The sequence below is a fragment of the Anolis carolinensis genome, chromosome 6 (assembly GCF_035594765.1).
Source record: "Anolis carolinensis isolate JA03-04 chromosome 6, rAnoCar3.1.pri, whole genome shotgun sequence".
NCBI classification, from domain to species: domain Eukaryota; kingdom Metazoa; phylum Chordata; class Lepidosauria; order Squamata; family Dactyloidae; genus Anolis; species Anolis carolinensis.
Genome location: NC_085846.1, coordinates 96,308,605 through 96,321,216, shown reverse-complemented (window position 1 = coordinate 96,321,216; position 12,612 = coordinate 96,308,605). Strand labels below are relative to the sequence as shown.

At 38.0% G+C, this 12,612-nt stretch overlaps 1 protein-coding gene across 3 annotated transcripts in view; it reads left to right on the top strand.

The window, feature by feature from the left end:
* The window catches only part of cubn (cubilin), a 158,304-nt gene that overhangs the window by 27,690 nt on the left and 118,002 nt on the right, over positions 1–12,612 (top strand). For all 3 annotated transcript variants that reach the window (XR_010007166.1, XM_008112472.3, XM_062984072.1), the window contains exons 13-20: positions 170–288; positions 1,388–1,622; positions 2,373–2,554; positions 4,200–4,362; positions 5,090–5,280; positions 6,537–6,693; positions 7,676–7,854; positions 9,044–9,206. Coding sequence is in view for 2 of the 3 variants with exons in the window: in XM_008112472.3 (XP_008110679.2) it covers positions 170–288; positions 1,388–1,622; positions 2,373–2,554; positions 4,200–4,362; positions 5,090–5,280; positions 6,537–6,693; positions 7,676–7,854; positions 9,044–9,206 (1,389 nt within the window). In the remaining variant the exon portion in view is untranslated. The remainder of the gene's footprint in view (positions 1–169; positions 289–1,387; positions 1,623–2,372; positions 2,555–4,199; positions 4,363–5,089; positions 5,281–6,536; positions 6,694–7,675; positions 7,855–9,043; positions 9,207–12,612) is intronic.

Below are 12,612 nucleotides of genomic sequence, written 5' to 3'. Positions count from 1 at the left end.
GGCAACCCCAACTTTGGACAGCAGGGGCATCGGCACAAGTTCATGAATAATCAAAACTGAGAGTGCAAAATCCACAAATGTGAATGCTCAATTGTATATTGTCCCAGGCTCTTTATGGCCATCAAGATATGGCCAGAATTAACACATCTCGTCTCTTCCTCACTTGCAGCCTGTGGAGATTCACTTTCAGGCCTCTCTGGATCGTTCAGCTACCCTAACAACCCAAGCACAGAGCAATCTAGCCAAGAGGTCAACTGTAATTGGGTTATTCGGACTGATTATAACAAGGTAACTATTGGAAAGAAAGTGTGTTTGTAAGCACACAAATATGCAAGGCAGACAGAGGTGCTGCATCAGTAGAAGAACAGGTTAACATTCTGGCTTATGCTTTGATGGTGTTGGGCTGTTTTGCTGCCTAACCTTTGATATTATATCAATTCAGCTGACAGCTATAGAAATGTGAATTAATTGGGCAGATAATCAACCCTAGACTAGGATAAAGGAGAAGCAAATATATGAACTAATTGGATTGAACCAGAGATAAGAGCATCTTGCCAGTTTTATTTTCACCATGTTCCCCAGAATCCTCCCCATTAGTATTCTCATCCCAACCCATCTGTATCCCATTATGAGAGCTTTTCTTTCACTTCTTACATTGGTTCATGTATATGTTGTACTGCCTGATTTCTAATGTGTAAATTTTAAAGACATTTTTCTCAGTGTAGGCATTTTACATACATTTCCTCCTTTGACTAAAATATTTTAATGTATTTTTCAATTGGACACATTTTTAGTCAGGCACATTTATTTAACTATAAAAAACCTGTAAGAGATCACTGTGACCTATATTTGTGGGAGGAAAACTTTGAATACAGGTCTCTAAGGTGAATGCTCCCTAACATAGTGAATGGGCAATATACAGTCCTCTAGATAATTTTGGATCATAAATTCAACATTTGTCTTTGTTGACTGGAGCTTTTATTCCAACATCTGCTGGGCTGCAATTTATCTTTTGTCCTTCAGGATATTGAAATGGGTTAATGGGAAACCCCAGAGATCTATCAGTTTGCTGAAATAATAAAGACTGTCTGCAGTGAGATTCTACTGTTCAGCTTCTGGCTTTGATGGGGAATCTTGCTGTATCTCCTTCCCCTTTCCTTGAACTTCAGCATTAGCTAATCCTTCAGTCTGCTGTGGAGCTTCTAAGGAAATTATAGAGACATCTCTGCATTTTTTCTGGCAAACATGCACTTGTGTGGACAGGTGTCTTATCTAATCTGCAGAGCTGGACTGTATAAACAACATCTAATCATCCTTGAGATGAGATTTTCTCATCTCATGGGAATGAAAACATGCAAATTAAATGAATCTGTTCTTTTCCCCTTAGATCTTGCATATCACTTTCCCATTCTTCCGACTGGGGGAAAGTGTCAACTGCAGATTTGATTTTCTCCAGATTCATGATGGCGAGTCAACTTCAGCAAACCTGCTGGGGAAATATTGTGGATCATCTCACCCACAAGAGCTCTTTAGTAGTCACAACTCTTTATATTTTTCATTCCATTCTGACCGTTTGACTAATGGAAGAGGGTTTACAGTTCACTGGGAGTCTCAGCAGCCTGGTAAGATTCAATGTACATGAGAGGCAAGGTGGTTCTCTACCTCCCTCTTATTAGCCAGTGTGATCGATGAGACAAGTTCAGGCAGCAGATCCTGAGGTGTATAAATGTATGCATGTCATATGACTTTTCTTTTGCTTCCAAATCTAGGCTGGTGCTGTCAAAGATAATAGAGAACATTGCTTATTGCCTTTCAGCTGCTTAATCTAGTCACCTTTTGTACATGGAATGAAATGATGTGCCATCTTGTCCCTGATCTTTATCAGAATGTCTTGGAGCAAAGTACATACACTTTGGGTATATCTATACATCACAGAGTTGTAAAGGAATTCCACATATAAGAAAGGTTATTAGATTACATTTAGCTATGCAACAAGTAGAAGTCATGGGCTTCTTGAAATAAACAGTCATTTTGTTTGAACTACAGCACAGTAACAACAACCAGGGTTTTTCTTCTTCCCATACTTCCTCTGGGAGACAGATTACACCTTTTCCATCTTAGGCTCCTAAGTCAGACATATCTTAGGGTTGTCCTAAGTCAGAATTATCTTGAAGGCACAGAGAAACAAGAAAAAAACAATCCCGAAGCACACCATTTTCCAGGTGAATTAGGCACTTACCAAGGATTTTTAGTACCCTGGAAACTTACATGTCCCAGGAACAAGGATCCTAAAGGTCCATCAATATCCTTATAATTGATCTTTGGTGAAAAAGTAAATTAGTCAAGTAGAGTCTTTTTCTCTCTCTCTTTAGAGTGTGGTGATGAATTGACTGACCCTTATGGATCAATTAACTCACCTGGTTATCCTGGCAACTATCCTCCCAATAGAGATTGCTACTGGGTCCTCTCAACTAATCCCGGTCTGTTCATCACATTTGCCTTTGGTACATTGAGCCTTGAACATCATGATAACTGTAGCCACGACTATCTGGAGGTAAAATCTGTTTGAAAAAGAAAGCTGTTACCATGGCATCTAAAAGTTTCTTTTTGTAGGTTTGCATAACACAAATGGTTACAGAAGATTTAACTTTCAAATCACACATCTATATACATATAGTGTAGCCTAACTTTTTATTGAAGAAGTATACAAAATAAAGCATACAAATAAACTTTGTAGATATATAAAACTACTCAAATTAAACAACTATATATTACCCATATAATTGAATTACAAGCAACTATTTAAAAGCACAAAAAAACCCTAACAACAAGCCCGCTCCCACCCCACACCCCTTAATTTTGCCACCCCTTATTCAGTAGGGTTTACTTGCATTCAGTTCACACAGGAAATTCAAGAATGTATCCCCCACAGATAAAGGATCTTACTGTGTGCACAAAATCCACCAAGAGTTAAAAAGAAACAACAATCTCCTTCTCCCCACGTCCACATTAATCCTATGTATCCTATCCTTTTCTGAATGGTAAAAACATACTTTTACAAAAAATCTCTGTCCTTGAGTATATGTGTGTAGTATCAATGCTCCTTCCATTTTTTAAGGCACTAACAGTGTAGGTAGCAAATAAAATACTAGCTGTATAGCAGCATTAAGAAGCTGATGTAGGCAAATTGTAGGAATTCGGGTGAGAAGGGCAGGGTATACATGTTGTAAATAAATGATTTAAAACATTGCAGAAATAAAAAAGCCAAGTAAAAAAGTATGGCATTTGCTATTATTATTATTATTATTATTATTATTATTATTATTATTATTATTATTATTTGTATCCCACCTTTTCTCTCCACAAAGGAGACTCAAAGCAGCTTGCATTAAAAGCATTTCAATACAATTTTAAATCCACAAATATACAAACATAAAAAGAGAAGCAAACATCAACAGTTGTAAAAAAATCAAAAGTTCAAAGGTAAAGGTAAAGGGTTTCCCTTGACATTACCTAGTCGTGTCTGACTCTGTGGGGTGGTGCTCATCTCCATTTCTAAGCCGAAGAGCCGGCATTGTCTGTAGATGCCTCCAAGATCATGTGGCTGGCATGACTACATGGAATGCTATTACAATAGAGTCAGCCATTTTTGTAGTCAATGTTTTCAACATATTATGATATTTTGGTGCTAAATTCGTAAATACAGTAATTACAACATAACATTACTGTGTATTGAACTATTTTTTCTGTCAAATTTGTTGTATAACATGATGTTTTGGTGCTAAATTTGTAAAATCATAACCTAATTTGGTGTTTAATAGGCTTTTCCTCAATCCTTCCTTATTATCCAAGATATTCGCTTATCCAAGCTTTTGCCAGCCCGTTTAGCTTGGATAAGTGAGACTCTACTGTACCTTCCCACCGGAGCGGTACCTATTGATCTACTCACACTTGAATATTTTCGAACTGCTAGGTTGGCAGAAGCTCAGGCTAATAATGGGAGCTCATCCTGTCTCACAGATTCACACCACCGACCTTCTGGTCAGCAAGATCTGCAGCTTAGTGGTTTAACCCGCTGCGCCCCAGGGCCTCATCCATACAACTGCTTAAAACGTATAGATACAAGCATATTTTATATACTTACAAATGGGGTGCATGAGAAATTTCATATAAATATGTGGATTGAAACTTTCATTTAGATTCGAGATGGCCTTCTCCCTGAAGATCAACTTCTTGGAAGATACTGCAGCACCAGGTTGCCTCCTCCGCTTCAAACCACTGGCCCATATGCCTGGGTTCACTTCCACTCTGATGGGTTTGGTACTGATAGGGGCTTCCATATTACATACACAACTTCTCCTAGTGAGTATGTTTGTGCATGCATGATACATCTAGAGTTCAGAGCTTAGAAAATTTGCTTTTTTGAATGATTGTTGTGATGCCTGGAGATTTCTAGGAGCTGCAGCCCGAAAAGGAACATCTCCGAGCCCCTTTGAGGCTGCAGCTCTTAGAAAGGAAAGATATGAACACATCAAAACACTTCACTATGAAATGTAAAATATTCAATAACACTTTGTGTTTTAGGCATTTCCCCAAAAACTTTTTTTTTATTTTTGTGTGTGAAAAAAGTATGTTTTGTGGTCAAAACTTTTATCACATGTAACAAGTGTCATGTACTCATATATGTAAGCTGATATGTAAGCCTCCACTCTGGGAGGAAAAGCAGCATTCAAATGCAACGAATAAACAATAAATAAATAAATAAATGTAAGCAACTCTATTCAAGAAACTATGCACAAAATAAGTTGTTCCCTCCCCAAAAATGTGACCAATTACTTTTTGTGCATATTTTGCTGTGCAAATTATTATTTTTTTAATTTCTCAAAATGTCAGTAGTAATCAAAATTGTGCAAAAATCCATTCTCATACAGTGGGGAGAAAACTGTTGAAACCACTCATTCTTGTATGTCAGAATGAAATAAGCAAAGATCCCTAAATCATAGCCCTTTATGAAGCGAACCACTGTACTTCATGTCACACGTACCACTTGACACACTTGAGTAACCATTTCTTTTTCCCATTCATGTAGTGGATCCCAACTGTGGAGGAAACTATACAGAAAGTACCGGGGTTATCATGTCTCCCTACTGGCCAAACTCTTACCTTAGCAACAGACAGTGCATCTACATCATCCAGCAACCTTCTGCTGAAAAAATATATCTCAATTTTACCCACCTGGAGCTGGAAGGCCGTCCTGGTTGTCCTTGGAATTACATTGAGGTGATTTTTCAAAAAACCATCTTCTTATCTGGTAACGTTTTGACAAGATATTAATTCCATCCTTTAACCATGCCTGATGAGACTAAGTTGGATTGGGCATTGAATATCATCTCTATGCCTGGTGTCACCAATTTCCCTGTGTTGACTGAGAAGTTGCTTCTTGCATTGGCTCAAACTTAAGGATAAAACTGTCTAGTTGGGAAATCTAATAATTCAGGACTCTTAATTGGATTGAGGATTATAAAAGTCTGTCATCTATAAGAACAAAGCAGAAGCCTTCAGACCTCCCTACTCAACCGGGAAGAGTGAATAGTTTAGAGGGCAGGTGCAGCACATGCAAGAAGGTTGTGGTCTGAAAGACTTTGTATTTTGGCCATGTGATTCACATGTCTTTATTTAGTTTGAAACTTTCCTTTTCAAGAAAGACAGTAAAAGGTTCCTGTAAAATATCTTTAATATAAACTGAACCGTGTCTCCAGTCTTAGTTACAGAAGGCCTGTTACTGAAATAACATACATCTCTACTGCTTGGTTCCTTCCTTTGGCTGGAACAAAGTTTAATTAATTTCCAGATTCAGAGAGAAAGCCCAATGTGTAATGAAAACAGACAGCTTTTATTTATTTGGTGCTCATAACTTCCTAATTGCTGGCAAGCCTGCAGTGAAATTCACAGTTGCAAGAGGAACAAAACTATTTGCATTGAGCAGAACCAATTTGGGTTCATTCAGTAAGATCTTTACCTTGTTCTCAGTGGGTCAGATCCAGAAAGTATAAGTTGCTTTGATATATCTATATTCCTTCAATGGCACATTCACCACTCTAGTTTGATTCTATTTATCTGCTGGTTTTGATTAATGGTCTGACTTAGATGCCTATCGAGTTATGGAACTCTGTGAATTTCATAAGGTTTTGTCAGGCAAGGAAAACTGAGAGGTGGTTTTGCCAGTCCATTTTTCTGACATATAGTCTACCTCCCCTAATTTTCCTTGGATGACACCCATCCAAGTACTAACCAGGGCAGACACTTCTAAATTTCATAGATTAGACAGGATCTGATGCCTTTAGAATACTTAGGCATTCTTGGACATTCCCAAAAGTTGAACTACAAATGAATGCAGCTCTCATGCTTAAAAAAAGTTTTCCTATATTATCTCTGGGCTATGATTCAGCATTCATATCAGAAGGCATAATATTCGCAAGCATTCAACTGTAGTTTGGTGTAAAAATCATATGTTCTCATTGTCTTCTGCACCTTAGGTCCGAGACGGTGCCTCTGAAATGTCTCCCTTAATTGGCAAGTTCTGTAACAGCACACTTCCTTTCACTGTTGCATCTAATAGCAACAGCCTCTGGATCAAGTTCAAGTCTGATACCTCTTCCCAGAGAGCAAGTTTCAGGGCTGTTTATGACGTTGGTAAGAGAAAGTGCTACCTACTTAATGCCCTGCTTTCCTTCTTGGGAAGCAACAGATTTTTCTTATAAATTTTTGAAGCTCTCCAAGGTGATGGCTATCAGTGCACTCTGTATTCTGTAATTTTTTTTAAAAAAAAATCAGTGGGGAGAGGAGAAAAGGAGGTGGAAACACATACTCTCTACTGTCTGGTTTTGCCAGGTACAGTCCTGATCAAACCTGTGCCATTCCATTTTATAGCTGTTTTTAAAATGTCCCAAAAGCAAACTGCTGCAGGTTCTCCTAGATCATGTTTTCTTTGCATTATAAATTTTCGTCATTTTAGCCACACTGTAACGTTACTTGGCTATAGATGTCTCAGATTTTATCTGTGAAATGTTGGGGAGAGCGCTCTACTTCTATTTTATTGAGTTTCCTCAGCAGGCTAGTCGTCGTCTGTTGGTTCCTGCATTGTCTTCTCAATACTACCCTGTTTCCCTGAAAATAAGACATCCTCGAAAAATAAGACCTAGTAGAAGTTTTGCTTAATTGCTAAATATAAGGCCTTCCCAAAAAGTAAGACCTAGCAAAGTTTTTGTTTGGAAGCATGCCCAGCATCCGTCAAACAGAACACCATAGCATGCAGGATTGAAAATAAGACCTAGCACATCTTTGGGAGCCAAAATTAATATAAGACACTGTCTTATTTTTGGGAAAACATGGTAGAGAATACTACGCTATTCTCCTGCTAGAATATAAGAGAGAAGTTCTTTTCTATGAGCCAGCATTGTAGGAGGGAGCCTCCTCTTCATAGGAAGGACTTTGCAGACCTAATTTATGCATCAGTTTAAACAATCTTATTTTCTCCAGTGACTTTATATCACGAATACGTATTATGGAAAGAATTAATAATGAATCTCTTTAATCTGTTTATTTTGTAGTATTTTTATGCAGAAACTTGAATGCCTTTTTTGATTAACGGCCAATTCTCCCTTTCTCTCGGCAGCGTGTGGCGGGGTCTTGTCTGGCGATGGAGTCATCCAGTCCCCCTATTTCAACAGGTCACTGTCTCATGAAAGGATCTGTGAGTGGATCATCTCCCAACCAGAAGGCAATCGTGTGGTCCTTAATTTCACTGACTTCCACATCCATAGTAATATATTCTGTGCCTCAGATTATGTTGAGGTAAAGGCTGTTTTATTATATGCATCACCAATTAAATCCTTGTATGTATAGAGACCTTTGAATATTGTTATATTGTTAGACTCAGGACGCAAGTTTAAGCATTCTTATCTGGAAATAAGTCCCTTTGGAACTCAGGAATTTACTGAGAGGAAACATAATTAAGATTGTAACATTATTACCTGTCTGTGTGAGACAATATGCTTTAAATTATATCTGACATTCTGTTAAGCATATAAACAGTCTTAATATCAGGAATTGACACTTTTCCCTTCTTGATGTGGTGATACACACACACACACACACACACACACACACATAAATACCTCATTTCATTCATTTCTGTGGAAGTTATTGTCCTCCATGTTAGTATGAAGATGAATCCGCTTTCGGATTTAGTCCAATTTTTTAAAAAAGGTCCAAGGAACTGAACTGAAGCCATACATATCAAAATAACCAAAAGGCAAGACAAATTAATTCTGTGGACTAAGATTATTTGCATGTACCTATGCTTAATAGAGAGCATAACTGAAAATTCTCTCTCTCTCTCTCTCTCTCTCACACACACACAGACACACACACGCATACAGATATACACATGCACACACATATATACACACAAATATACATACTGTAGTATTTCAATCCTAATTATATTTCAGCATGTGGCAAACCAACTCGGCTAGATTTAGTGCCTTCCCATTCATTCCATTAAGTGGGTTCCTGGACTTTCACGATTTCTCGAAGGATACATTTTCTGAGCCAATATTTAAATAGAAATAATTATCTTTCAATAATCACACTTATCCAAATTTCCTCATGTAGCTCTTAAACCTAAAAAGGACAAAATAAATACGTTTTAGGGATAAATCAGCACATTGCTGAAATTACTTGCAAAATATGCATTGCACAGGAAGCAATTTCTGGTAAAATGTGAACATTTAGCAAAACTGCATACAAAAATTTTTTAGGAGCAATGCACAAAAATACAAGTACATTTTTTGGGTAGGCTATTTTTTTTAAAAAAACTCAAATTGATGGGAAAATTGACCAAAACAAAGAAACAAAAATGAGAAAACGAGATAACTTGAAATGACAACTTTGTACCATACCTTGAATTAGCCGGAGGAAAAGGGGGATATAAATGTAATAAATGTAAAAACATGCAATTTTTAAAATGTTTTGTTCCTAGGTCAGAGATGGTGACAATGTGAGATCACCTTTACTGGGGAAATATTGTGGTTCGACTGTACCATCAATAGTTCAGTCTACATATAACTACGCTTATGTGAAATTCAGAGCTTCATCTGCAGAAAATCTTGGCTTTCTTGCTGAATACAAGTTTTTTGATGCAGGTAAATGCTACCACTGCTATCATTGTAATGGGGATGAAGTAATAATGAATAACATCATATATAAATGGTCCCTCATAAGAAAAGTAATTGACAGAAATCTTCCCTGTCCTCTGTATTTCTATAGGGATTATTACCCTTATGAGGGACTCTACAGTGATAGGTAGGTAGGTAGGTAGGTATATAGGTAGGTAGATAAACCGATGCCCTTCTCCAGAAATAACTGGTTATCTAGGTATATATGAGCCAAGCATGTTACTGAAGGTGGCACAAAGTCCCTTTGCCCCATTTTGACTTGCCTAACAACTACAGGATGGATTAACCAATGTGACTCATGTGCTTGCTTGAATATGTGTTATATAGTTTAAATTGTGTTGTCCTTGAAAAATAATTTGGAAATTACAAGTGGTGGGCAAAACAGCTGTCAAAAGCTTTCTGGGGAGAGCAGCTGGGAACAGTTGCAACTCCAGTCCTAAAAGAGCTGGGTTACTTCTTCATCGCTATAATACTCCATCTTGATGTTCCGGAGTGGAAATCATCTATCGGAGGAGATGGCAAGCCATTTAACCTCAGTAGACTGAAAGCCAAAATCCAGGCCACAACAACATTTGTTATACAACTCCAATATGCCAATGATAATGTAACCTGTGCGCATTCAGTAGAAGACCTCCAAGCCACTCTAAATACCTTTGCAGAAGCATACGAGAAGCTCAGCCTCTCATTGAATATCAAGAAAATTTAATATCAAGTGCTCTTCCAGCAGACACCAGCCAATCCCTCTGCAATGCCAGAAATACAGCTTAATGGTGTAATTTTAGAAAATGTTGACCATTTCCACTACCTTGGCAACCACCTCTCCACAAAAGTCAACATTGACACTGAAATACAACACCGCTTGAGCTCTGCGAGTGCAGCATTTTTCTGAATGAAGCAGAAAGTGTTTGAGGATCGAGACATCCGTAGGGATATCAAAGTGTTTGTTTATAAAGCTATTGTCCTCCCAACCCTGTTATACGCCTGCGAAACATGGACTGTCTACAGATTTCACAATCAACTCCTGGAACGATTCCGTCAGCGTTACCTCTGAAAAATTCTGCAAAACTCTTGGGAAGACAGACGAACAAATGTCAGCATGCTGGAAGAAGCAAAGACCACCAGCATTGAAGCGATGCTCCTACGCCATCAACTCCACTAGACTGGCCATGTTGTCTGAATGCCTGATCACCGTCTCCCAAAGCAGTTACTATGCTCCCAGCTCAAGAATGGAAAATGGAATGTTGGTGGGCAAGAAAAGAGATTTAAAGATGGGCTTAAAGCTAACCTTAAAAACTGTGACATAGACACTGAGAACTGGACATCCCTGGCCCTTGAGCATTCTAATTATGCCTCAATGCAATGTAAGTTTGATTTATTTGATATGGTTTAATATGTTTTAATCATTTGAAAGACTATTTAATTGATATGTATGTGTTTTTAATAGTTTTATAATATTGTGTTTTATTGATATTGTTATTATCTGAATCTGGCATTGAATAATTGCCATAGTTTGTAAACTGCCCTGAGTCGCCCTTCGAGGGTGAGGAGGGTGGGGTATAAGTACACTAAATAAATAAATAAATAAATAGCTGGAGGTCAGCTGTGACCAGCAGTGCTGTAGAATTTGAAAAGGCATGAATGGAGGGCAAAAGGGAGAAAAGTGCCAAGAGGAAGGCACATCAAGCCAACCCTGACCGGGACCGCCTTCCACCTGGAAACCGATGTCCTCACTGTGGACGAACATGCAGATCAAAAACAGGGCTCTATAGTCACCTATGTATCCACTACCAAGACACTGCACTTAGAAGGCCATCATACTTGGACAACAAGAGATCGCTTAAGTAAAGTACAATATTTCTGTTTGTTTCCATGCTAAATTCACAGAGCAAGCAATTACTCTAAATTACTTGGGACCTTGATATCTGTAAAGATTGCTTTCCCTATCAACATGCCTATGTAGTCAAAATGCACACATAGCTTCCAAAAATATTTTTGTGGCTTCTGATCTCCTTGACTGATGCTCCGTCCTATGTCTTGTTAAAAAGGTTGAAATTAGTTACAGGGCTCCTTATACTCTTTAGCATAAAATATTAATGTTTGCAAACCAGAAGTGTCCTTCTGGCTACTACTGGAAGGTTGCTGAGTGTCATCCAGCTTGGGAGTTTCAGCTTTGGCAAGAGCATTAATACCCTTGTGTTTATTTCCTCAAAACACCAATAATAATAATAATAATAATAATAATAATAATAATAATAATAATAATAATAATAATAACTGGTCTGAACCAAACAACAGACACAGTAACCATAAAGCCAGAGAAAACTGCAACAACAAAGTTCTGGAAAAAACTTTGGGAAAATAATAAAAACTACAACAAAAACGCTGGGTGGATAAAGGAGTTTGAAGGAAAATTCTCACAGAACAAAATGGAACTGATGGAAATAACAACTGAAATGATCAGCAAACAAGTGCAAAAAGTCAAGAACTGGACATCGCCTGGTAGTGATCAACTTCATGGATTTTGGCTCAAACATCTGATTAGTTTACATGGAAAAATGGCCCAACAATTCAATGAGATGCTGCAGAAAGGAAGTATCAGTGAATGGCTAACAACTGGAAGAACATACCTGATACAAAAGGATCCAGCAAAAGGAGCAGCACCAGGAAACTACAGGCCAATAACGTGTCTGCCCACTATGTTTAAACTACTGACTGGCATCATAGCTGACAGAATTCAAGACTATCTTGAAGAAAAAAAACATCTTGCCAGATGAACAGAAAGGCAACAAACGGAAAAGCAGGGGCACAAAAGACCAGTTATTGATTGACAAAATGATTCTGGAGAACTGTAAGAGCCGAAAAGCTAATCTTCACATGACGTGGATTGACTACAAAAAGGCCTTTGACTCACTCCCACACAGCTGGATCATCAAGTGCCTGGACGCCATCGGGATTTGTAAAACAGTTGGCACCTTCATTGAAAACATGATGGAGCACTGGAAAACTGAACTGTTTGTTGGAAATGAAAGCTATGGACTTGTCAACATCAGGAGAGGAATTTTCCAAGGAGATTCATTGTCCCCTCTGCTTTTCATTATTGCCATGATCCCTCTGTCAACAATCTTACAAAAAACAAATCTCGGCTATCAAACATCTAAGAATTCTCACAAAATTTCACATTTGATGTACATGGATGACCTGAAACTATATGGGAAAACGGAAACTGAAATCCAGTCTCTGACCAACACTGTCCGAATTTTTAGCACTGATATCAACATGGAGTTTGGTTTGGACAAATGTTCGACAGTGGCATTGAAGAAGGGAAAAATCACTGAAAGTGAGGGCATAAATATGCCCAATGGCCAAACAATAA